Source organism: Cibotium barometz, chromosome 28 (genome assembly GCF_041138505.1).
Source record: "Cibotium barometz isolate CiBa-2024 chromosome 28, ASM4113850v1, whole genome shotgun sequence".
NCBI classification, from domain to species: Eukaryota; Viridiplantae; Streptophyta; class Polypodiopsida; order Cyatheales; family Cibotiaceae; genus Cibotium; species Cibotium barometz.
The window spans coordinates 3520723-3547600 of record NC_141073.1 but is presented as its reverse complement, the minus strand read 5'-3'; the positions used below and the strand labels follow the sequence as shown (position 1 = coordinate 3547600).

The 26878-nt window shown below is 45.6% G+C and overlaps 1 protein-coding gene across 4 annotated transcripts in view; it reads left to right on the top strand.

Annotated features, from left to right (window-relative positions):
- Nucleotides 1-26878, top strand: part of LOC147622393 (histidine kinase CRE1-like) — a 54856-nt gene that overhangs the window by 10022 nt on the left and 17956 nt on the right. For all 4 annotated transcript variants that reach the window (XR_015269432.1, XR_015269433.1, XM_086821932.1 and 1 more), the window contains 2 exons: nt 4242-4350; nt 4757-5294. Coding sequence is in view for 2 of the 4 variants with exons in the window: in XM_086821932.1 (XP_086678058.1) it covers nt 4242-4350; nt 4757-5294 (647 nt within the window). In the remaining 2 variants the exon portion in view is untranslated. The remainder of the gene's footprint in view (nt 1-4241; nt 4351-4756; nt 5295-26878) is intronic.

The window sequence follows — 26878 nt, the reverse complement described above, 5'->3', positions numbered from 1 at the left end:
TCGACCGTAACAGTGAATAATCACCATCTTACGATTCTTATCCTTAGGTTTTTACTTGTTACCTGTAAGGGGTGTTTCGTATGCACTTACAACACTAGGCCCTAGGTCAACTTGGGAAGACACCTATACAGCATTTCACAATTGGTAAAAGGAGAAAGACAAAAAGAGCTCGTTCATAGGAGCACTCCTTTCACCTGGGAAACCGCCCGCCACAAAGAATGAAGGACCAGATGTCCAAGGGAACTTGAGAAACACCCTGATGCCCAGTGGATTACAGATGCATTATGCACTGTTATTAGGGCTGAGTCTTTTGAGCAATGTGCAGAGTTTCGCTATCATGCACAGGAGTCAGATGGGAGGTAGATGTAACAAGAATTTCTTTGTTGCCCATTGTCTCTCCCATAACAGGGAATGCTTTAGACAGCTGCAAGACTCGTAGGGAGTGCTCCACTCATAGCCTGACATGGTCAGGAGGATTGCCTCTGATTTTTACTACCGCTTGCTCTGTAGAGACTCACTCCCCTCAAAGGGATAGGGCACATCAGAAGGTTTGGGAGTCCTTGCCTAGGCTGATTTCGGATGACATGTGTGCATTGCTTGATGCCCCTATTTGGGCAGATGAGCTTAGAGATGCGATTCAGGGATTACCACATGGTAAATGTCTTGGGGATGATGGCCTCTCTCCCAGATTTTTCATGAGTTTTTGGGATGACATTCACTATGGCATTATAGGATATGTGGAGCATGGGCTTTATGCCTCCTTTTCTTATTAAGGGTCTTATCCACCTCATCCTTGAGGGTGGTGATAAGGCTAACATTGCCCAGTGGAGGCCTATCACATTGCTTGGTGCATACAAAATTCTTGCCAAGGCAGTAAGCATGAGATTGTAGCCAGTGTTACAGGTAGCCATTCATGACGCATAATGGATTCCTCCAAGGAAGAAGCATCTTTGATAATATCTTTTCCTTTTGGGAGGCAGTAGAGTGGGCCAAGGCAAGTAATCAGCCTTTGGCAAGCTTGCTACTTGATTTTGAGAAAGCCTATAGGCTATGATAGAGTGGATTGGGACTTCTTAGAGGGTACTCTCGCACGCATGGCATTTTCTCAAGATTGGATGAGAGGTGTGTCTTGCTTTTATCGGGACGCTCACAACACTATTCTTGCTTATGCAGGTTCATGTGAGTGCTTCCTGATCTTTCATTGTGTACAACAGGGTGCCCCTTAGCTCCATTGTTGTATCTCATTGTTGCAAAAACTGAGCATTTTCCTTCTCTAGTGTTGGAGTATCGGGATTGAGATTTCCGTTGTGCATGGAGGAGGAGATTTTGGACTCTGAGTTGGTTGATGATACAATGATGTTTCTTGAGGCATCTTACTCATGCCTTTGCTCATTTTGCACTACCTTGGAAGAGTTTTGTCTAGTAGCAAGGGCCTTTATAAATTGCCATAAGTTTGTTGGATTTTGGGTCAGTGACCTTGAGAGGATGGATTGGGGCACAGATGTTGGCTTCACATGGATTGAGAGAGGACACGTTGCCAAAAATCTTGGATGCGAGGTTGCGATAGACATTACACCTGCCCAATAGTTTGCCCTTTTGCTCATGAGCATAAAGAAAATGCTCCTTCATTGGAGCTCCTAGAAGGTCGATCTCGCGTTTAGAGCCCTAGTGGTAAACAAGGTGTTGCTTGCTACAGCTTGGTATATCACTTCTTGTTGGTGTTATGACCATAGATGCATTAGATAGTTTACTGAGGGTGATCCGCAACTTCTTATGGTCAAGGCTTATGGCACATTAGAGACTAGGGCTAGAGTTTCTTCGGAAACATTATCCTTCCCAAATACGAAGGGGGACTGAACATAATTGATCTAGAGATCTAGTGAAAAGCTCTGCTTTGTAAGTTGGTGGTTAGAGCATCCCTTTCTCGTACCGAGTCTAGAAGGATTTCTTCATGTACCATTTTCTTAGATGTGTCCCTGAGAGGAGTGGTGACTAGAGGCACACCAAATGCTTTATTTTCTTTGAGGCAGATTACCGCCCTCTGTTCTCCCCATTGGTTTCCATTATCCAGGCTTGGAGTAGTATGCAGATATTTTTATGTCATAGACCCCCAAGGTCAGTAGATGAGCTTCTAGGAGTCTATTCCATCATGTGGAACAACCTTATCAGAGATGACCTTGGTAGGTCTGCGGGTGCAACAAGGGTATATGCAGTGGCCAAGCGAGGAGAGATGCCACATCGATAGTGTCACATGCGGAAGCTCTGGGAATCTTCTTTCAGCCCTAAACACCATCCTGGAACATGCTTGATGCAAAACGCATATAGAAGGTAGAGAGAGAGAGACAGCTGAGTATTCAATATACTCATAAAGTACAAAAAGGTGTAAAAGTCTTGCAGCCATAGGCTGCCTTGCAAAGGTAGAAATACATCCTAATCTATGACCCAATCCCAAGAAGGGATTGAATGACCTAAACAATGAGCAAACCTGCCTTATATAGCCCCTTGACTACCTTATGGATTGGCCAACCTGCTTAGATCGTGGACAAATATTCCACAAATTGCTGCTGCAGTCGACAGAGGTATCCTCAGGCATAAATTGGCCGATAGCCTCTTGTGCCCCTCCACAAGGTAGTCGAGCCTATATTAACATATATGCTCCAAGATCTGGTTCTGATCTGGTTCTTTATCTTGTTTCCCCTTCAGGATTAGTCCTGGGATTAGCCTGCACATGTCTTGCACATGACAGATAGTACTTGACTAGAAGAATTTTAAGTGTCTTACAGATGATGAGAGAGGCAACCACCTAGCATCTTAGAGGGAGTCTATTACCCAGCATCCCAAGGGAGTCATTGACAGATTGCACAGATCGATGCAGCTATACTTAACCATTGGATAATTGGTACATCTTTAGGAGTATCATCACTTGTGGTTTGGGTTTTTTTTTGGGGACAAGCGTGCCTCTTCAGGTGTTGGGATTCCTGAAGTCAAAGGAGGAAGAGGGTGTTGCCTTCTATTCCATTGAGTCTGGATGGCGGATGGAGAGATGTGATGTACAGGTGATCACACTGGCTCTCTCATCCACATACAGAGAATAGTGGGTCGCTGTGGGAAGCGTTGGTATACTGACCCTTCCCCAATGATGGTTACTTATGCCTCGTGGTGCCTATGGCTATATGGTGGATGCCCCATTAGATATATACATTGGGACCTTGGTGAGTGGGAATGGATAACCCCATGAGGAGCATACCTTTCTTTAGCTACACTATGCGTAATGCCAGGTTACTCATGCTTGGACAGATGCAGAGACTCTTAGGCCTCTTTGGGAGGCGTATGACATTACACCCCCCTATTCGGTGGAGATTCTGGTAGAGGCTATAGCACTCATACATGAGGAGCTAGCTATCCTACTTCTTCCAGCTGTTTCTACACGGTGGGTTGCCCACTAACCAATGGAGATCTATTTTCGGAATGGATCCCTCTTGTCCTAGTTGCCCAGCTCCATCCGAGACAATGTATCATTGCTTATGGGAGTGCAAAAGGAGCAGAGAGGATCTGGGTATCTATAGCCCAGCTACTGGGGGTGCTATTGCATGGTTGAGTCAATCTAGCCCGCAGCTTGTTTTTGAAGGCAGGAGAGCTGATCTTGTTATACTTGTCCTTAGGGGCATAGCTTAGAGATGTTTGCTTCAAGATATCCCCAAGTTATGATAGGTATGGTACACACCACCTCTGCTAAGTAATGACACCACCTGGGAGATTATTGCTAGTATCACGGTGTGGCATATCTGGGAGACTAGATGCTCAAAGGCCTTCGAGGGTACTCATGTTTATGACACCCAGTGTATTTGCAGTATATGGAGTGACATCATTCATACTCTTTTGGTCACCTAGGCCCATATATAGGGATCTTCTAGAGCTGTGCAAACAAAACACAACAGATTTATTGGAGAATGGAACCATGGTATTTTCTTCTCCTCCACTCCTATGGGGCTATTATGGCAGCATAGTGCCCCCATTGGTTGAGATCTCTCTACCTTTTAGATCGCCCTTTGTATGATTTTATATTACTTAATAGAAGTCTCTTTGCTGGAAAAAAAAAGATCTGAAGTAAGCTCCGAGGTAATGGCAGAGAGAAATGAAATGAAGTGATATATTAACGTCTCTAAGAGGCCATAGTGGCCTATTAGAGAGAGAGAGAGAGAGAGAGAGAGAGAGAGAGAGAATGCATTTTTGATGTGCAGGTTCGAGCCAAACAAAAGCGGCTAAAGTTATCATGGAATGTCTCTCGAGATGTGCCTGTCCATTTGGTCGGTGATGCCGGGCGGTTGCAACAATGTATACTTAATCTTGGTATGATGTGTTTTCTGGTCACCATCTCTCTCTCTCTCTCTCTCTCTCTCTCTCTCTCTCTCTCTCTCTCTTTATAGAGGTGTATAAAAACTATAAACAAAAGGTCACCATATCTCTCTCTCTCTCTCTCTCTATATATATATATATATATATAGAGGAGTATAAAAACTATAAACAAAAGGTCTATGAGACGAAAAGCTTCAATATAAATGTTAAACCTACCATCTTGTGTTTAAATGCTCTTAATAAAAAAATATAACATTTAACTTTTGCACAGTGAGACTCAATTGTCCTGATAAATTATATCTTTTTCGTTGTGTATTCACTGCCCATGCATCACTAGTTGAGATTTTGCTTTCACACATGTATGCTTTGGTTGAATCAATAGCTTTATTCTTTATCGCAGTTGGTAATGCAATCAAGTTCACCCAAGAAGGATCCGTCTTTCTCTCTGCACAGCTATATGAAGGAGAAATTTCAGAAGTGCTAAGTGCAAGAGGGAGCTTGAGTATGAGTATTTATAACGAGAAGAGGTTGCCAATGTTTAATAGAAAAGACTCAAGAAGTTGTTTGAAAAATTCTGAACAAGGTGAAGTCACTCCAGAGCCCTTCGTAGTAGAGGAAAATATTGCTCCTGAAATTCCACTAGAGAGATGCATAGATCACCAAGGCAGGAGCGGTAGAGCTTCTTTTTCTGAAACAGGAAGAGGGTCTTCGGCATTCAGATTATTGACTTCCCAAGAAGCAGGCCCGTCGGAAAGCAGCCTTCTTCTTGACAGCATCGAGGACAGTACAAAACTGACTCTACTGTTTTCGGTAAGTGATACTGGCATTGGCATCAGCGAAGAAAAACAGAAGGAGGTTTTCAAGGCGTTCTCACAAGCAGATAGTTCCACAACAAGGTTGTATGGAGGAACTGGCCTGGGCCTGAGCATCGTGGAGAGGTATTTGTTATTGCGAAACCCTATGTTTGTTTGCCCTTGAATAAAATGCTTTTATTTCCAATCTTTGAAAGGGACTAATATTATATACAACATTGTCATGAAGGTTTTATGCATGGGGTAGAAACTATGCAGGTTTTGATTTTGAGTTTCATTGGTAGAGAGGGGTTGGGGATCTGCTCAGCGGTTTATCGCCATTGAAGGTGTATATGACAGCCTAGTCTTACTGTAGATTTAGAAAGGGGTTGATGATTCCTTCTCTCACTCTTACTCTATGAGCTCCTAGCATAGTAAGTTGGTACGGTTTTCAACAACATTGTATGTCCATGTGCTAACCTCAGCCTGCTTAAGTTACCATCTGACAAAGTGCCAAACAATGAAAGAGAAGTGAAGTTCACAAATACAGGATGCACAAGAACTGAAGGAAGATCATATACACTAGAAGGTGGTTACAAAGCTGGAGTAGGCAGCACGAGGCACACCGTAGGTGCAGCCAAGATTCCAGAATATGCGGAAAATGAGAAGTTACAATTGAGGGCAAAGCCCATGCTTATATAGCACCTAGAGAGCCGAGTCGGCTAGCATAAAGCAGGCCGACTGGAGCATAAAATGGAACATGCCAGAAAAAAGTGCCAAAAATGTGGGAAACAATCCAGAAAAATATGGGAAAATTCCCAGGCTGGTTGAGGTTCTCCGAAGGTGCAGAAACAGCAGGGAAGCACCCAGAACAGTGCAGATGACCCTTGCAACACCTCCTCTTCAGCCCCACTAAAGAGGACCGATACCAGCGCGTGGAAATAAGTGATCCAAAGTTGGTCTGGAAAGCACCTTAGTGAAGATGTCCGCCACGTTGTCCCTAGTAGGACAATACTCAAGTGTTAAGGTATTGAGCGCCAAGTAGTCATTAACCATATGATAATGAATGGCAATGTGCTTGGACTTTGAGTGGAAGACCAAGTTCCGTGCAAGAGCCATGGCACTCTGACTATCGGAGTAGACAACAGTAGGCATTGGAGGAGGGACATGAAGATGATCAAGCAATTGATGAAGCCATAGAAGCTCTTTGATTGTTTCAAAGTAAGTACGATACTCTGCTTTTGTTGAAGAACCGACAACTGTAGGGTGCGTCTTCGTTTGCCAAGAAATGAATCTGGTACTAAGTAACAATAGCCCATAGTAGACCTCCGGGTATTTGGATCACCTGCTGAGTCAGAATCTGAATATCCAACCAAATCGAGACTAGAGTCACATGAAATTCCATGTGTCAAGGTGTCTTGTATATAATTGAGAACTGACTTAGGACACTAACGTTGCAAGAAAGATCAGGCCTAGTAATGGTGAGATGAATAAGCGAGCCGATGAGCTCTTTGTACTGAGTAGAATCATGATAGGGTGGAGAGGCATTGTCTTTACTCAATTTCTGATTTGGGTCCATAGGGGAAGATAATGAGCGTCAGTACTTCATACCAAACCGCTTTAAAATGTGAGAAGCGTACTTTTGTTGAGAGAGAAATATCCCCTGTGGGCACTGCCAAACCTCCATGCCAAGAAAGTAGTGGAGTAGACCAAGATTAGTCATCTCAAAGGTATGACTCAAAAGGTCCATAATCATAGCAGTGCGGTCGGGGTCGGATCCTGTAACTTGGTTGAACACAATGCTAATCAATACACTTAAATACTCTAAGATTTGATGGACACTTGCTCAAATACAAGAAGTAAATTGTTGAATTGACAAGAGACACAATGAGCCGGAACGGCCCTCCCTCAAATAAAGTATATTGATCTTGGGAGAATCAAGTACATAGTGTCATGGGCATTTTTGACCAGATTTCAATACCAATGCATATGAATATAGTATTGCAAACATGTGGTTGTTGATGTAGACTTGCAATCCACACTACCCTCTCAAGTGCCCATGTTCTCTACCATCTGCTCTCTATTGTTCCACCAACACATGGTAGCAACAATCTGCAAGAGAGCACGTAGGACAAGAGAACACTACATAGGATATGTGATCTTGGAATCTGGTTTCTCCCTCTTGCTACTTGCTTCCATATTTAAGCATTAAAGCTTACCAATTGCAAGTAGAGTCGGTGACAGCGGAAGTCTTTGCGATGGAAGTCTTTGGAGTGTTGAGATCTTCGATTTGTTGCATTTCTTCTCGATAAAAGTCTTCAAGAGGTATGGTTCTACTTGAGAAAGGAGGGCTGAAATTAGGGTTTTCAGCAAAAGACCAGAAATTACAGCAATAAAGAGAGCTGTTTTGTTGAATTTCAGTCATTGGGAGTGTGTAGGAGAGTGATTAGCACCCGGAAACACTCTTGGAAGCTTGAGAAACACCTTAGCAAGCTTGGATATGGAGTTGGGAAGGAGAAAAGTGCAGAAAATGCAGCCCAACAACCCTCATGAAGGAGGTGCCCATCTCTAGAGAGAGGAGGAAGAGTGAGGTGGTGAGTTGTCCAGTGTAGGTGGCAGGCAGGTGCTTTGTGGAGGAGCAAGCTAGAGTGGACACATGGCTGGTTTCTCCCTTTGTACAAAGGGGATAAGGTCTCGGCGGTGGACATCAGTGTGTGTGAACACCGGGCTGGTCATAATTTATAACTGAGTTTTGGTCGCCCAAAACTTAATGAAGTGTGTACACCCTCACTTATAAATTAGTGCTAACTCCTAAGGCCAAGTTTATGACCAATACTTACCACTTGTCACACATGCCACATAACCATGTCAGCAGACAGTTTCATACGCACGGTTCGCGGGCGGGCGTCCCCTTACCCGGAACTACACATTGGTCAAGGAAGCATGAAAATAGCATGCAATTTCAATTGCAAGCAAGCACATAAAGATGCTATGCAATGCAGCATTGGTATGGACAATCCCCGTTCATGAGACTATACCAAAATAGACGTGCTCCAGGCAAGTACACGAGGTACTAGATCCAATGGAACACCAATCCACCAAGCATTTCTTGGCATGTACATGGAGGCACAAGTCCCAACGGAAAGCCAAGTCCATAGTATCACATGAGTGGCATCAATCCCCGGCATATACAACTGCCATGGACACCAGTCCAATGTACATACATGATAAGAAAGCACGGGTGGACCAATTGGGTGGCCAAATGGTGACATGCCCCTCAGCTTCTAAACAGTTGTTCCGCAACTGAAAAGCATCCAAGTAACATGTGGGCAATCTCTGAAGAACTCTTCATCTACCCATTTAGCATCAATGGGAAGATAGTTCTTAAACTTCACAAGGTAACGCCTCACAACTTTGCCTGCAGCAAGCTTGCGTTCCTTGTGATACACAATCTGCTCTGGCTGCAAGATCTCCTCAAGCTCATCCACTTCTGGTGGATCCTCAATGACCGTCTCACTGGGCTCCGGCCCTACATACTTGTGAAGGAGACTCACATGAAAAGCATTGTGTATGTGCCAATGACTAGGTAATGCTAATCGGAAAGCCACTTCATTGATCTTCTCGATCACTCGAAAAGGCCCATAGTACCTGGTTGCAAGCTTAGGATATGCACCCTCTTTGCCACGCCTCTTTGCAAGTCTTGCTTTCTCAAATTTCAGCAATACCCAATCATTCTCTTTAACATCCAATTGCCTTCTATGCTTGTCGGCAGCCTTTTTATGCTTGTCTTGTGACCTTGCAATGGCTGCCCGCACCTGAGCAAAAGCAATATCCAAGTCTTTATATACTCATCAGCTGCAAATATCTCATCCTTTGTGCGAAGAATGGGTGGCAAAACCACCTTACCATAAACAATCTCAAACGGGGCTTTTCCCGTAGATGCGTGCACCGTGTTGTTGTATGCAAATTCCACAAGTGGTAAGTACTTCTCCCAAGAAGACTTCTGATCCACCACATAACATTTTAAGAGATCCAACACGGCTGAATTTGTAGCCTCGCTTTGCCCATCCGTTTGAGGGTAATAAGCTGATGAGAAGTCCAATTTGGTGCCCATATTATCAAATAAGGCCCGCCAAAAGAGACTTGTAGTCCTGGGATCTCTATTCCCCACAATGGACTTCGGCATTCCATGATGCTTGAACACTTGTGCAAGATATATTTTAACCATATGCTCAGCTTTGATGGTCTTTTTGACCGGCAAGAAATGAGCTTGCTTGCTAAACCTGTCCACAATTGTCCAAATTGCATCATTACCCTGTTGGGTGCGTGGCAAGTCCATAATGAAAGCCAGTGTAATACTTTCCCATGGCTGCGTGGGAATAGGCAATGGCTGAAGCAAACCTGGTGCCTTTTGTCTATCAAATTTCACCTTTTGAGAGGTGATACATGCACGTACATGTGTCTCTATGTCCTTCCACATACTTGGCCAAAAGAAATACCGCTCAATCATGTGCGCAGTAGGCATTATGCCTCTATGACCAGCATATGGAGGAGCATGGTACTCATCCAAAACCTTTTGCCTCATGTCAGACACCACACATAGGCAATTATCTTTTATGAGATAACCCTCTTTGATCACATATGAGGGATGTGCATGACGAGCCATCAAATCAGCCCAAATAGTGGCAAAATCAGCATCCGTATAATACAAATCACGCATGGCAGACAAGTCCCCATGAGAGGCAACCGAGATAGTTGCTACATATGGCTTGCGTGACAATGCATCGGCCACTACATTCTTCTTTCCTGGGGTGTGCAAGATCTGAAAATGAAACATAGAGAGGAAATTGGCCATTCTCATATGCTTCTCTGACAACTTATTTTGGGTAAGAAAATACCTCAAACTCTGGTGATCTGTCTTCACAGTGAAATCAGCCCCCCAAGAAGGTAATGTTTCCATATAGCAAGTGCATGAATGACAGCCAAGAGCTCTTTCTCTTAAATGCCAAGAGATAGCTCTCCATCATGCAATCTACGGCTCTCATAAGCCACGGCATGTCCCTCTTGATTAAGGACAACTCCTATGCAATTTCCAGATGCATCACATTCCACACTAAAAGGCTTTTGCAAATCCGGAAGTTGGACCCATGTCCTCCACTTCAATACCCAAAGCAGCTGCCATCTGTGTGGATATGAAATTTTCAGATGCACAATCATCAAACATGAACAAAGCGGGATGATCCTTGAGCTGTCCCCAAGCTTTACATACAACCCTGTCTTTGCTATCATGTGAAGTGTTGCCCTGCACATTCGGAACCATATGCACATTAGGATGCATTTACATTATCATGCTTCTTCTTGTTTGGGCATCCCTTTGCAATATGCTCGGTGCTACCATAGGTAAAGCATTTTCCCTCACTCATATATTACTTTTTTTGCTCCGGAGTGAGACCATAGTCTCTCAGTTTGAAGGGACGCTTCTTGGTAGTGTTATTTTCAGCCTTTGGATCATTTTTATCTTGGTTTTGGTCCTTTTTAGGTGGCTGTTCATTATTTTGCAGGTTTTGGACAGCCCTCTCTTTGCCTTGAAATGAGGATTTAGCCTTATTGGATCGACTCAATTTGAGTTCCAATTGCTCGGTGGCGGTGGTTGTTGCGATTAGTTGGTGTAAGGAATGACCAGGATACATTTGTAGTCCCGCTTTGTGCACGGGTTGCAATCCCGATTGAAACCTTCTCTTCCTTTCCGCCTCGTTGACATGCATAAATGGAGACACCTCCAAAAGCACTTTCCAAAACTTTTGTACATATGCATTTACCGATTCCCCCTCATTTTGCTTCACCCAGTCCCACTTCATTGCTATCTCATTCAATGCATTGGGAGGCAAGAATTGAGCATAGAACCTCTCCTTGAACTCTTCCCATGATCTAACAGGATTCGGTGAGAGCTTCTCCGTGAGCCACCAATGGGCAGCAGTGCCTTTTATGAACATGCTTACATGCCGGATCATGGATTTCTGAGTGAAATCCTGATCACTGAAAGCAATATCAAACTGGGCAATAAAAGCAAGTGCCTTTGATGCATCATATTCCCCATGATATGTGTCAAACTTCACAGATTTGTCTCCGGCTTTGAAGTCACGAGACTTTGATGCATGTGCGTGCATCTCAACATGTTTTCCCCCATGTTTGTCCATTGGAACAGCCCCTGTGACTGGCATCATTTTAGGACCAAAAGGTGATGCATACGGCATAGATACATGTGCCCTGTAAGCATGAGGCATGACTGGCCCCTCAACATGCATTGATACATTTTCAGCCATAGCTTCTCCCTCAGGAGCACACTCGAAGGCATGAGTGGCATGAGAGATACGCGGAATACCTGCACCAACATAAAATTGCAGCCCATGTTGCATGTGTTGTGCATGCACATTTTTAGCCGGCAATGGCATTTGACATACATTTTGACCACTGCCATAAACATTGTATCCTTCACGGGCTACATAAGGTATTCTTGCATGGCGTGAAGTCACTGATTGTTTCTCTCCCATAGCATGGAGATTCATTCTCTTAGACATAAGTTCTTGTTCGGACACCTATGGGGATTTCAAGACATGTGGGATGGTTGCCTTTTCTACATAGGCATCCTCGGTACGAGCCAAGTATGCACATGCTGCATCCCTGGGTTGCATGTGGAACTCTTGAGCAATCATTGCCATTGCATGATCCATATAAGATTCAGCTTTCTTGGCCTTCAAACGGTCATGTACCAATGGATCCTCGCGGCGGTAGAGATTCAATTCTTCTTGTTGTGCATGGAGAAGAGCCTGCATACGAGTAAGTTCAGCCCTCAAGACTATGGACTCTTCTTTCTGCATCTTCTCTTTGCCACGGGACGGCTGTCCCACATATTCATGTTCCCTATTGTGCACCACATGAGTTTGCTCATCCTGTAAAGCATTGGAAGTATGCATTTCATTGTCCTTGCCTCTTGTGTTAGCATCTCCAACATTCATTGTATGGCTGTCCATAATGTTCTAAGTGTAGAGATAGCTAGTGTTCACGGCGATCGTCTCTCACAATAGAAGTGAAAGAGAACCGTATGCTCTGATACCAATGTAACTTGGTTGAACACAATGCTAATCAATACACTTAAATACTCTAAGATTTGATGGACACTTGCTCAAATACAAGAAGTAAATTACTGAATTGGCAAGAGACACACAATGAGCCGGAACGGCCGACCCCTCCCTCAAATAAAGTATATTGATCTTGGGAGAATCAAGTACTCACCAACCTCTCCTCTTAGACATTGAGATAGCATCATGGAATGTTTGTTGCTATGAGGTGCCCAGGCTAAAGATGATTGTCGAAGATGTCACGTGCACCCTACATTGGGGTACATAGTGACACCATCATTGCGACATTTTGTATAGAAGTACTACCTTTCATAGGAATATTTGTTGTATGCCGTGACCCCATTGTGGGCCCTCAGTCCAAGACAGTTAGGCACGAGCTACATAGGTCAGTCTCCGAGCCATAGAGGTCAGTCGAGAGTTAGTCCTGTTAACCCACTTGGAGAATTCATTAGATCGTTGCATGTAGAAGTTAGCCATAGCAGGTAGTTCATTAGCAAGCATTTAGAGCATTGTAGGTTTGTCTATGGGCCAGCCCATAAGGGCAATAAACAAGCCATATGAGTCAGCAGCATGTAGATGTCTTACAGAGGCAGTCGGCCGCTGATTGCAGCCTGTGGTAAGCAAACAGCAAGCTGGGCAGTATCTAACAGATGCGCAGTCTTTTGTTGATTATTTACAGCATTTTTTGTCCAAGATGGACTTGGCTGACAGCTTATTTGGACCGACCAGCAGCCCTAGAGCATATATAAGCAAGCGCTTCAGTCCCTCATTAATCATTCAGTCTTCAACAAAGTCATCAGTAGTTCAAGTATTAGTTAAGTCATCCTATCAACCCTAGCCTTATAGTGAAGCACCTCTTTAGCATTCAGCTAGCATATGTGCAGTCCTATAGCTATCTGGACTTGCATAAGTGGCACGAAGAGTCTTCTGCAGTGCCTCGGATTAGTGGATACTCAGCTGAGGTCAATCAACCTCTATGCATGTACATTGGTATTAGAGCATCAGGTTAGTGACCCAACTCGGCTACCTAAAGAATTGAGAGCATCCGGTGGATGGTAAAACTGTGGTCCGGAAAAGACGCCCAGGCCTCCACCATGTCGAGAGAGAAATTGCATCAAGCAGAAAGCGAGTAGGAAGTTATGGAGGCACAAAGCTTCCAAAGCGACACACCCCAAAAAAGTACAATTCTGCCAAGCACAGAAGCTCCTGAGAATAATGATGGAGCAAATAAATTCTCTGAAGATGTAGCTTGCCGTAGAAAAAGAGAAGTCCAAAGAAGGCCTCTCAGATCTGGCTTATATGTTCTTCGGTCTCGAGGAACAAAGAAGAAAAGACGACGAAAGACGTGAAGAAGCAAGAAGAAAAGCAGCAGAAGAAAAAAATAGAGACCGAGAGTTTCAGCAAAGACTCAATTGGGAGGCTTTGCAAATCGAGCATCAGGAGTCGATGGCACACATTCTGGCATCCCTCCCCAAGATGGCTCAGAATACCTCGTCCACCACTGCCCCTATCACCACCATCATACGAACCTTTGCAAATTTTAGTAAGTATGATATCATGCTGTTGTTACTCAGTTTATTCATCAATTTGAAGTACATTTTTCTTTAGCTAAAATTATAGATTCACAAAACAAAGTCCATGTGATCCCAACTCATTGGGGAAGCTGTTACTTGGTGGTAGCATTCGGCACAACTTCACACAAAACCCATCTTAGGCCAATTCCAATTTGATAGGGCTACTTTCGTGGTTGACCTTAAAGCCCATTTTCTTCCACCACAGTATATGACCAATTTTGAGGACGAGTTTTACAAACTCACTCAAGGTGGTTCTCTTGTTTTGACCTATTCCAACAAGGTCATTACCATGGCCCAGCAACAGCTGGGCATATCGGAAGAAGATGAGCTAAAGTAGCTCATTCGAGGTTTAGACACTAACATTAGGTACCCAGTTAGGAATTTTGAGCCGCAGACCTATGTAGGGGCATTGATCCTTGCTCAAAATCAAGAAGTGATGGTGAACGGAGGTAAGCCCAAGCAGGTACAGTCTAATCCTAAGCCCCAAGAGCAGTCATCTACCTAGGGTAAAGGGGCTTAGAACAACAAAGACCAAAAGGACCAACAGGAAATATCTTAGGGTCAATCGGGCAATAAGAAATATTCTACGCCCAAAGCTAAGGAGGGCATCATTGGAGGTTACCTCGAGTCGGATGAAACAGATACAGTACAGGACATAGAACCATTGTTTCTTCTGCCACATTATGGGACATGGGAAGAAAGATTGCACTAACCTTCATGCTGAAAAGTTTGCCAAGGCATCCACTTCCATTTTAGCAACCATAGCATCCCCATTGACACCTCTGCCATCAGCCTCTAACGCCGTTCCGCTATTGCTCGGTGCCACGAGTAGTATTTGATGATAAGTAGGAGGGTGAGGTTGAGGGACAGACAAAGGCTTTTATCCGTGCCTATGGCGCTACAAGGGGACATCAATTCATTGTCCTCTTCGACATGGGCAGTTTTGAAGATGCCATCTCTCTGCAGTTGGCAAACAAGATGAGCTGTACCTTGGTTCCTTACCCATTTAGATGTGGATGGGTTTACACTTGGTGTACGTACAAACATCTCTCATAAAGCTCGATAGTTTGAGTTTCAGGTGTAGAGGGCAACATTCTAGCGGGATTTCATTGTTTCCTCTCTTTTAGGTTGTGATATGATCCTCGGGATCCAGTGGTTTAGATAGTATGCACCCATTTCTAATTGGAGGCAAGACACTTTCACCATTGTTGAAGGTTTTCTTGAGCCCATCATGATTCTCGGGGATCGGAGCATTCTTGGAATTCCACTCATTTTCCACATTCAGGTCCAATGAAAGGCGCTCAATAAGCTAATAGTTAAGAATAGATTCTCCATACCTAGAATAGAGTACATCCTAGAGCGACTCAATGGTGCAAATTTTATTTCTAAGATAGATCTTAAGAGTGGCTACCATCAGGTTCGGATCTTTGAGGCCGATATTCCAAAAACCGCCTTCAAGACTAAGCACGGCCACTATGAATTTGTGGTGATGTCCTTTTGGACTCACCAATGCACCAACAATGTTCAACAAGATGATGTCTCGGGTTTTTCGGAATCTCATTGGCAAATGCGTCTTCATCTTCCTAGATAACATCCTTATGACTGCAGAGCAGCATGAGCGAGATGTGGCACAAGTTTTGCAACTCTTGCAGGACAATGAGTTGTTTATTAATGCCAAGGAAAGTGAGTTTGGACTAGTGGAAATTCATTAACTGGGATACATCATCAGTTCATTAGGTATTAGCCTCGATTTGAAAAGGTACATGCCATTCTCAGTTTGGATATTCCCATGACAGCCCAGGAAATCTGCTCATTTGCGGGTCTTTGTCAGGTCTACAGTACGCATATAAACAAGTTTTTTGACCTTGCAGCACCTCTCATCGATTTTCTCAAGGGCATGAAGACTCATCGCCAGAAAGTGTCTATTACGGGCAAGGCTTTAGAGGCATTCCAGGCAATGAAGAAAGTTGCCTCTGCAGCACTAGTTTTGAAGTTGGCATCATGGGATGATTCTTTCGAGGTGATTACCGATGCTAGTAACCTAGCCAATGGAGTTGTTTTTTACAGCAAGATGGTAGGCCAGTGGCTTATTATAGTCACAAGTTAAATAACGCCGAAAAGAATTATTCAGTGTATGACAAAGAGCTTTTGGGGCATAGTTGCATTCCGTACCCATACTCATCCGATATGTACCTTTAGTACTTTCCGTGCCACTCCATACGTACCGTATCTCGTATGGATAATGTCTTCGTACCAAATATGAGGTTCAATGTATAACACTTATTTGGCCCATTTTTTAATTATTTTAGTCAGTGGTCATTGCTCAGTAGTTAATAGATTAGTTTTCATTTCAGTATTACCATTGTCTTTCATGCTATTTTTGTATGGATGTTGGATATTTTTTATTTTACATACATACATACATACATACATACATACATACATACATACATACATATATATATATATATATATATATATATATATATATATAGTAAAAAACATGAATGTACTTAAAGTACTTATCTTGATGCGTACTTTACGTACTCGTACTCTACACATACCATACCGCACCGTACCTAAAGTACTTGACCACTATGTTCTGGGGGTGATGATCGCGCTTAAACATTGGAAGCACTTCCTTTATGGAAGAGATTTCACGGTTAAGATAGATCACCATGCACTTAAATGGTTACAAACCATGCCCAGTGTCCAATGGAGTGACAGGCATTCCTGATGGAGTTAATTGTTTCAACAATTTGGGGAAATGATTGAATATGTTCCTGGTAAGACTAAGCTCGTTGTCGATGCTCTTAGTTGAAAAGGCACAATCCAAACATTGCAAGAGTCCACTGTGTTGGAAATTCAACGCAAAGACTTGGAGAACATAAAGGCACAGTATCCGGATTTGGAAGAATTCGGGACTCAATATCAGTTGGCGCTCAGTTTTGGACCAGGCCACTACAGTATAGAGGATGGTTGGTTGTTTTTCAAGAACCGTCTCTATGTACTCAAAGAAAGCACCAAGTCCTCCTCCATGATGTCCATGATTCTCTTGTCGGAGGTCATAGGGGTATCAACATTACCTTGGAGAAGTTAGAGTGGCCTAAAATGCGACGGGATGTCCACCAACACGTCCAAGCATGTCAGATATGTCAAAAGGTGAAAGTTCCACATACGAAACATACATGGTCACTTCAGCCTTTGCCCATTCCAGAGGGACTTTTTCACGACATCAGTATGGACTGCTTAGGTCCTCTTCCCGCCTCAGTTGAATCTAGAAACACACAGTGTATGACAATTGTGGATTGATTTTGTAAGTTATGTATGCTTGGTTTTGGTATCCCATTGGTGTAAAAAAAAAAAACTGAAGATGTATCTATATTAATAATAAGAAAAGAGTACATATAAACTGTGGGTTAGTCTTCTCAAACAATCAAGAGAAGAACTACTCACAGAAACTGCTCAATCCAATATCCTCTTAGTGAGTAGTTTCATTGTATCTGACTCCCATCTGTTTACACTCACCAGACTAGCAATGTTAGCTTTCACTAAATAGATAACCTTCTTAGGATCTACACTTTGCATGCCATCATTAACAAAGACCAGAGTGTTCCTCGTAGACCAAATCTCCCACAGGCATGTAAATCTTGCAAATCCAAAAAGGCTATTACTCTCCTCTGCTGGACCAATCTTTTTACCCAAAACCCAATGGGACCATGTACATTGCAGCCCAAAAATGTCCCCCCCCCCCCTTCCCCCATTTAGAGAGCTGTGTCCAAAAGGATCTTAATGCCAGGCAATCCCAAAAGGCATGCTTGAAATCCTCGATGGCTGCTTTGCATCTTGGGCATATCCTTGAGGCCATATTTGTGATCATCAGCTTATAGCCTAACGAAAGAGCCCCAACCATGATTCTCCACAAAAAAGTCTGAGCATGTGTTGGCAGTTTGGATCCCCAAATTCTTCTGCATCTGGACTCCCAGCATTTGTCCGGCCAAGCTACCTTCCATATTGTATTGAAATGTTTAAAATCTCTCTTCTCTTGCATTAACATCGGCCCACTGCTTCACTTGCCATAGCTCATCCATGAGGATCCTCTCATGGAACATCCAGGGTCTTGGTGGACATCGCTGCTACATTGGTCGGGGCAGACTTCGCCAGGAGATCCAGAGGGCTCTCGTTGGAGGACCCATAGATATCCTTTTCATCCAGGAACACCACCTTTCTGCCGGGCGTACCCGCACCTGCGCGGGAAGATCTTGCCAGGCAGGAGTCACACTTTTTGGTCACCGGCATATGGCTCCCAGGGGAACCAGGGTGGAGTATGCATCTCAGTCAGCGAGCAGCTTCTATTCGAGGTTGTGGATTCTGGCACTCTGGTCTAGGGTTGAGCGCAGTGGATCATCCTTCGGGTTGGGGAAGACCGCATTGGCTTCCTCAACTTCTACTCCCCTAATGGGGCGACCGGGAGAGCCGAGTTCTGGAGCACCATTAGGCAGTCCCTCCCCATGGCAGACCATTGGTGCCTAGGGGGGGACTGCAACATGCTGGAGGATGCAGAGGACAAGATGGGGGGCAGCCACATTGCATTGGACTTTCCAACAGAGTTGTTTTTCCTGTTCATCTCTTCTTGAAGAAGAGCACCCTCAACATCTGCATATGACAGCATAGCATGCGAATTGCTAGTGGCTGTTCTGAATGTGTCCCAACTCTCTGGCAAAGTGCATAACAGAAAAGTGGCTTTGAACTCATCGTCCATTGCCAACTTTTGATTAATGACCTGGCTGACAATACCATTAAACTCATTTAGATGGGCTGTCATAGACGCCCCTTCCTTCATCTGAAGACCTATGAGTTTCTTCAACCAATACACTTTGCTTGAGGCACTTTGTTGGGCATACAAGTCCTGCAATCTCTGCCACATTCCCCAAGCTGTCTTCTCTTCACGAATGCTGAAAAGTAATGAGTCTGACACAGACAACATGATAGTAGATCTTGCCAGCTCATCCATATCTTCCCACTCTTCAGCAGTAAGAGAAGCGGGCATTACACCCCTTTCTTTGATAGGCTTGTGCTGCTTCTTTTGGAGCAACACATTGTAGCACTGGGTTTGCCAAATATCATAGTTATGTGAGCCTTCAAGCTTCTTGATGTGAAGCAATGAAGAGCTCTCACCTGTGGTTGCCATAGCAATATGCAACCTGTCAATGCCTGACTCCCTGCAAAATGTGCAGACACTGCACCAAAAGCACACAAAGTGCTCACAGTTTTTTTTTTCTCCCAAGCTTTATCTCCCATTGCGGAAGCACAAATGCAACTTTTCTCCCACTTTATGTGATGAAATCACCAAAAATCTGGTTGCTGCAGATTTTGGACAGCACCTTAAATGTGCTCTATTGCCCTTCCAAAGTACTGTGCAACAGTACCAAGTGCTTACAAATGATGTACCAAACCTGTACCGGCAAGTACAGCAGCTGAAATTGAACCTTTTGGTCACTCAAAACAGTGTACAGCCATGCCAAAACTTGCACAAAGCTGTGCCAAATCTGTACCAACAGGTACAATAGCAATAAGTGCTCTTTTGGCTGTCCAAATGAGTGAAAATCAGACTTTTACAGTCCCGTACACTGCATACAACAGTTCCATACAGAAATTGGGCAAAAGCCCCTTGACTGCAAGCTGATTTCTGAGGATTCAAGGCATAAATGTCTTGCCTGCTGCTTTGCCAAGCTCAACAAGCATACGAACTTGAAAAGCCCCTTGATTTAAGATCAATTTCTGATCATACATGGTACATTGACGCACATGAAGGCATCCAGAGTGTTCACGATGCTTCCCCCTGGCCACATATACATCAAATACATGAAAGCCCCTTGATTTACAGGCACATTGAGTGCTTGTAAGGCATCAGCACATTATCCACAGCATCAAATGCGATCGCCTGCATGCAAATCAACCAAATCGGCACAAAAGCCCCTTGATTTGCACTGCAATTTGCTGCAATTTTGCCCAAATGTGCGATTTTTCACATCATACAGCATGTATGAGTGCTTAATTGCACAATTACATCAAAAGCCCCAAATTTCGACATCCAATTTCCTGCAAATTGATCTCGATTGTGACCAATTTCCTGCAAATTGATCCTGATTGTGACCAATGTCACCCAATTTTGCCAATTTTGCTCAAAAATTGAGCAATTCGACACCTTGTAATTTTCTGATTTTTCTTTGATTTGCAGGCGGGTTTTGTTGTTGCAGGAAAAGAGGGGTTGATGATTGCTGTTGATGCTGCTGTACACACTGACTGTGTGTATGTTGAAGGTATTGCTGATGCACCTGCAGCTGTACGGATGGCTGGGGAGCGTAGCTTTCCTCAGCAGGCAACGTGTTGCTCTTCTTGGGCGTGGCTATGAGAGGCGCCGTGGCTACCACCCTCTTCTGCCAGCTTCACAACATAGGCCGCCTGGTGACGTTGAGGTGGGCCTTGTCGGACTGCACCTTGGGTGACGTGGACCAGCGCTGTCCGCCCTGCCTTCGCTAATGTGTTTCCGCTCGCTGCTCACGCTCGACGCCTGGCTTAGCCGGTTGTATTGACGCCCGGTGGTTTTACACCGTCGCCTGTGTTTTCGCCTGGTAGCAACACGTCGCCAGTAGTCAGCTCGTCTGTATTCGCCTAGCTGCCGCTTGTTGACGTCGCCTTGCCTCTATTCGGCTGTGGTAGCCTTCGCTTCACACCCAGCAGCCAGTCGACCCAACGCTTACGTATTGCTGCCTTATGGTTCGCTTCTGGCCTCTTCACCGAGTAGCAGCGCTACAGCATCTGTGCAAGCAAATTGGGCGCCCACTACCTCATTCTGCCTCAGCAGTAAGTGCTGTCTCCGTTTCTCACAGGATCGGCCTCACTCACTCACTCCACGCCTTACAGAAAAGGGGAGGAAGGCGCTTCTTGCTCTGATACCAGTTGTGTGGGAGAAGGAAGAATTAGGGTTAGGTTAATTCATATGTGGGAGACATACACAGAGAAAACAACAAGGGAGAGAGAGAGAGAGAGAGAGAGAGAGAGAGAGAGAGAGAGAGAGTTGTGGGGATAAGTCAACTCATCAATAGCATGAGTGTGTGACTAAGTCAACTCATGATTGCATGAGTGTGTGACTCCCCTATCACACATGTATATTGCACTAGTACACATAGTGCACTTAGTACATTAAAAGTACTAAGTGTACTATGTACTATAACTTATGGGCTTGTACACACTATAAGGGTGGGCATTATGCCTTTACCCCCAGCATCAGGTGGATCTTTACAGAGTAGCGATCCAGAGGAGTGGGCCTTGGCTTCGAGGAGCGTTTTGCAGCTAGCCTTCTGAGGGCCTGGGAGCATCTGAGGCCGTCACTCTTCCAGACTCCCCCGAGCACCGATGAGGAGCGCTTGAGGCAGCCTTTGATCTGGAACCCCTTGATCCGACTTCCTAGTGGTCATATGGTTGGATCGCGATCTCACGTGTCGTGGGGTCCGTTGAGCTCCGGCCCAGCCCAGTCCCTAGACGACTGGATATGTTTTCAGCAGCTGCCTCTAGAGGCTCAGGAGAGGAGACTCAGCGGGATGAGGGGCAGAGAGTTGATGAGGCAGGACATTGAGGCGGCCATCCCCCGGGAGTGGCGGACTCCAGTACAGGACCCTCCACCTCCACAGTGGATGGGCGTCTTTACTCGGCATGAGATCCTTCTAGCGGTCTGCGGCTCAGCAGAGAGAGTCGCCCCACTCACTTTCGAGGTGGGAGAGGGAGGCCAGCTTCAGAGGACCCGACTAGTTTTGGATGAGTTCCAGGGTTGTATTTTTCAGAGGGTGCGGGTGGTCGGCTTTCATCAGAGACAGTGGCATGTAGACCCCTCACCGGCCTCGATAGGGGAGGACTTTTCTTGGAGATTATGGGCTTGGGACAGCAGGCCTCTTATTCGCCTTCAATGGGATCCAAGCGAGTGGCTTTGGCGAGATCCCTACTCGGCCCCTACCAGCCCAGGCACCCCCTTTTTTCAGTACACAGCGAGGCTGGGGCGGCGGATCCAGAGGCACAGGATAGCGGGCACCCCGGCGGCGGCCGAGCATTGGTGGCGACAGGGGCTCTCCCCTGCCTTCCTTAGGGACTTTTGGCAGCGCCTTTGGGCCAGCTTCCGGCCCCGGAAGGTGACGCTTTTTCTCTGGCTTACAGCGCATAGAGGACTGGCTGTGGGGGCTTGGCTAGCTTTTGGCAGACACCCAGCGTCTTGCCCTCGGTGCGGCCATGCACAGGAGTCGTAGCGGCACTGCTTATGGGATTGCCCACAGGCACAGTAGGTCTGGCAGCGCGCTCTCAGGATGGTTTTTGCAGGCTCGCCAGGTGAGATGATGGTGACGTGGGGTGCGGTGGCTTGGGCCACGGACAGCGGCCCGGCCCTTGGATACGAGGACGTCCCTGGCAGTGTGACCATCCAGGTCTTTGACAGGGCGATGGCGGTGGTTCCGACGCCAGACTTCTCTTCGGCAGTCTCCCAGGAGGGGGACGGGCACAGATGGGAGATGATCAACAGCATGACGGCTTGGCACATATGGAGAGCCTGATGCAGGGAGGCCATAGACCGCCAGGCGACTCCACCGGCGGAGGTCATACAAGCCCTCTGGGTGGACATCATTCACACCTTGAGAGGACACTGGGGGAAACTTCAGGGCGACTCGGATCGCATGAGAGATCGCCGCAAGGCGTTCCTCCGCACTTGGCAGCCTGGCCCTTTTCTCATCGCGAGGGGCGAGGCTGTCACTTGGCACTACAGGCCTCCAGTTTGGCTCTTCTCACCTCCCGCATGTACTACTAGGTACCCCCCCCCCCAGAGAGCGGCCAGCCACGGGGGTGGAGCTCCGGTGTTCACTGTGTTTATTATCCCTCCTTGTGAGGTGAGCTTTGTAGCCTTATGGCGTTTTCTCATTAACTAATAGAAGGATCGTTTTTCCAAAAAAAAAAAAAAAACATCGGCCCATTTGTTAAGTGATCTCTCTTTAAAGTTAAAGTTGCTGGAAAGTTGGACTATGCACTTTGTCTTTCATGTTTCTTGGTTGAAGTCATATGTAGGTCCAACATTGCAGGATATATCAGAAGAGCAACAACCGGATATGATCGACGAAGCCGAAGTCATAGAGCGAGAGTAAATTCTCCTACATAGATGGAAGCATGGTTTCGGTCGAAGAATACGATAGTTTTATATGAAGTTTAAGGACCGAGGAACCCATGAAGCAGTAATGCTGGATGAAGAGTTCTTTCAGGAGTATCCCCAGTTGTTGGCGGACTACTTGGAAACCCTGAACGTGTTGCCAAGTTAAGGAGTAGGGAATGTCACGTGCACTTTGCACTGGGGTACACAGTGACACACTGGCATGATCATCCTTGCAACATTTTGTATAGAAGTACACCTTTTTATAGGAATATTTGTCATACATCATGACCCCATTGTGAGTCCTCAGTCCAGGGACAGTCAGGCACGAGCTACGTAGGTCAGTCTCCTAGCCATAGAGGTCAGTCGAGAGTCAGTCCTTTTAACCCACTTGGAGAATTCATCAGATCATGGCATGTAGAAGTCAGCAATAGCAGGTAGTTCATTAGCAAGCATTTAGAGCATTGTAGGTTTGTCTATGGAGTAGCCCACAGTGGCACCCGGTTCACGCACCGCCCAGGCGGTCTGGTTCGGTTCATTACGGGCGGTACGGTGGCGGTTCGGTCGAATTAAGTCGACGGTTTTTTTTTCGTTTTTTAAATCCTTTGTTTTTGTTTTTCTCGCCTTTTGTTGGGCGTTTTGGGGATTCTTTTAGGCTTTAGCCTTTGGCCCTTTGCTTGCCTTTGCTTGCATGATGCATCCTATAAAATAGCCCCTCCCCCAACATCCTCACAAGTGCTCATTGCTCAACCCTCCCCTCACAAGTGCTCATTGCTCAAGATCAATCCTCTCCCTCGAGCTCTCCTTCAAGGCTCAAGCCTCTCTCCCCTCTAGGCTCTCTCAAGCATCTCCCTCTTCCTCGAGCCCTTCCCTCCCTCTCCCTCTCTCTCCCACTTCCTCAAGCGTCTCCATCAACAATATATATTTATGTTTTTAAGTATTTTTTTAAATGGACCGTACCTCCACCGTATTTTTATTTTCAAAATTTAGCGATGCGTTCCGAGACCGTATTTGTACGTACGGTACTGAATCGAACTTTTCGTGCTGCCAGACAACTATGGGCTAGCCCATAAGGGCGATAAACAGGCCATAGGCATCAAAGGTTGCTAGTTAGCAGCTTGTAGATGTCTTATACAGGCAGTCGGCCAGCAAGATGCAAAGAGCATCTGTCGGCCAGCATATGGGATTGCTTTAGGGTGCTTACTGTAGCCTGTGGTAAAAAGCAAACAACAGACTGGGCAACATCTAACAAATGCGCAGCCTTTTGTTGACATTAAATATTATTTACAGCATTTTTTGTCCAAGATAGACCTGGCTGACAGCTTATCTGGACTGACCAGCAGACCTAGAGCATATATAAGAAAATCATTCAGTCTTCAGCAAAGTCATCAGCAGTTTAAGCATCAGTCAAGTCATCCTATCAACTCCAAGGTTATAGTGAAGCACCACTTCAGCATTCAGCCAGCATATGTGCAGTCCTACAACTATCTTGACTTGCATAAGTGGCTCGAAGAGTCTTCTGCAGTGCCTCAGATTGGTGGATACTTAGTCGACGTACGATCCATCTCAATGCATGTAACACGTGAGGAGCTCCAATGCGCCTTGGTTGGTGCTGTCATTGACGTCCTAAAAAAGAAGAGATGGAGAGAGAGAGCTGTATTTTCAGTATATTCATCAAGTACAAAAAGGGTACATATCTTGGTAGCCCTAGGCATGCCCAAAAGGTAGCAACAAAACCCTATTCTATGACCTATCCCAAAACGGGGATTAGCTACAAGCCCTTGCAACCTGCTGTCAGCCAGCAAAAAAACAACAAAATATCCTTTTGCTGCCGACCAGCCCCGTACCACTTCCAGTACGCTGCTGACCTATTCCTGCACCCATAAGATGCCTTCTGGGATCCTCTTGTGCCTTGCTCATGCCTTAAGTCTACTGTTTATTTGCAGATAAGGGGTTGCCTTGGTTTAGGCATGTACATGTGTATATACATGACATCCCCTTGTGCTAAACTTGATGACAAGATTCCAACTTCTTACGTTTTATGATTGTCATCATCCTCTGTCTCCACATATGGTCTCCCATACCTGTCATCCTTCCCTTCTTGGCAACCTTGTCACTGAAAACCCCGCCTTAGGTCTTTGATTCCACTCCAGAATGTGGTGTAGATTTGTGCATATGTTCCACTTGTCCCCTGGTCCTTTATGCCCTATCCTTGAACACCTTCTTTAGTCTTCTTTTCCTAAGTATCGAGTATGGCATCCTCACTCCACTCCTTGGATGATGATCATCCTTTGGAAGCGTTTTCTTGAAACCCTTTCTTGGTGTGCCCCAATCCGACTCACAGGCTTGCCATTCCCCTCGGGTCTTGTGGAACACCTCCAACCTACCATCCAGGAACTTCTTCCATGTCTTGTGTTACTCTCCTTGGACTATGCACCTTCATCTGGGACACCATTAGTGCTTAGCCTTGCCAAGCCTAATGATCTGGTACCAATGTTACAAGCGCAGAAGCTCTGTGTCTTCTTTCAGCCCTAAACACCTTGCAAAACGCAAAGAAGAGATGGAGAGAAGAGGGAGAGATAGCTTTAGTTTCAGTATATTCATAAAGTATAAAAAGGGTACATATCTTTGGCAGCCCTAGGCATGCCCAAAAGCTAGCAACAAAACCCTATTCTATGACCTATCCCAAAAGGGGGATTAGATACCTAGACTACAACATGCACAACCCCTTATATAGGCCCCATGAGAAACTCCCAAACTGGCCGACCTGCTGTTGTTGGCTAGTAGAAAAACACACAAAATATCCTCTTGCTGCCGACCAGCCCTGTAGTACTTCCAGTACCCTGCTGACCTGTTTTTGCACCCATAAGATGCCTTCTCGGATCCTCCTGTGCCCTGCTCATGCCCTAAGTCTACTGTTTATCTGCTGCAAATCAGGGATTAGCCTTGGTTTAGGCATGTCCATGTGCATGCACATGACACGTGCTGCTTTCTGGAGTCAGGTTCAAAGTCAGGTTCGGCAGGGGCTCCCCCAAGTGGACGCTTGGTGCATGGGAGGGGATTTGAACATGGTTAAGTTCACAGAGGAGCGGAGTAGTGGGATCCCAGGACACCACAATGACAGGTGTCAAAGCTACATACCTGGAGTGGCTGATCTTTTCCATTCGTGGCCAGGATGCTTGGCACCTCTGGAGTTCGGCCCTACCACCGATAGTCTTCCCTTTTCCAGATCCGATTGCCGGGACCCTCTGCTGAACTTGGTGAGGTTGGACCGGTTCTATGTTGATGAGTGTGCATGCGACCATGGTGGCACAGTTGGCATTTTAGCAGGCATCACCTTCTTTGATCATGCCCCCATCATCCTCCACCTGGGCGATTCGTGGAGCCAAGACCGCCAGCAGATTGCTTGCATCCCGGATTGCCTCATCCAAGACTCAGAGATCTCTTATTGAAGACACATGGGAGGCTTATGCTTTTAGCCCTGGTGCTGCTTTCTTTGACTTGGACACGGCTTTGTAGGAGTTCTGCAGGAGGCTACCTTGGACATCTGTCAGCAGGATAGAGGTCAGCCCCCCCTTGATTGGAGCACAGACGGCAGCTGCCCGCATGTCACTTAGTGCCCTGGAGGACAAGAGTTTTTTTGATATAATGTAGAGTCTTGCCTCTCTTCAGTGTCTTTAGGAGCAGACCCTGACAGCTCCCCCTCCATTGGAGCACAGATGGTAGCCGCCCGCATGTCATGCCAGAGTCTCCTTCCGGGCTTAGGCAGGTGACAGTTTCAGGTGATTTCTTCTTGACCATAGGACCACACCATAGGCAGGATGGTGTGCGTAG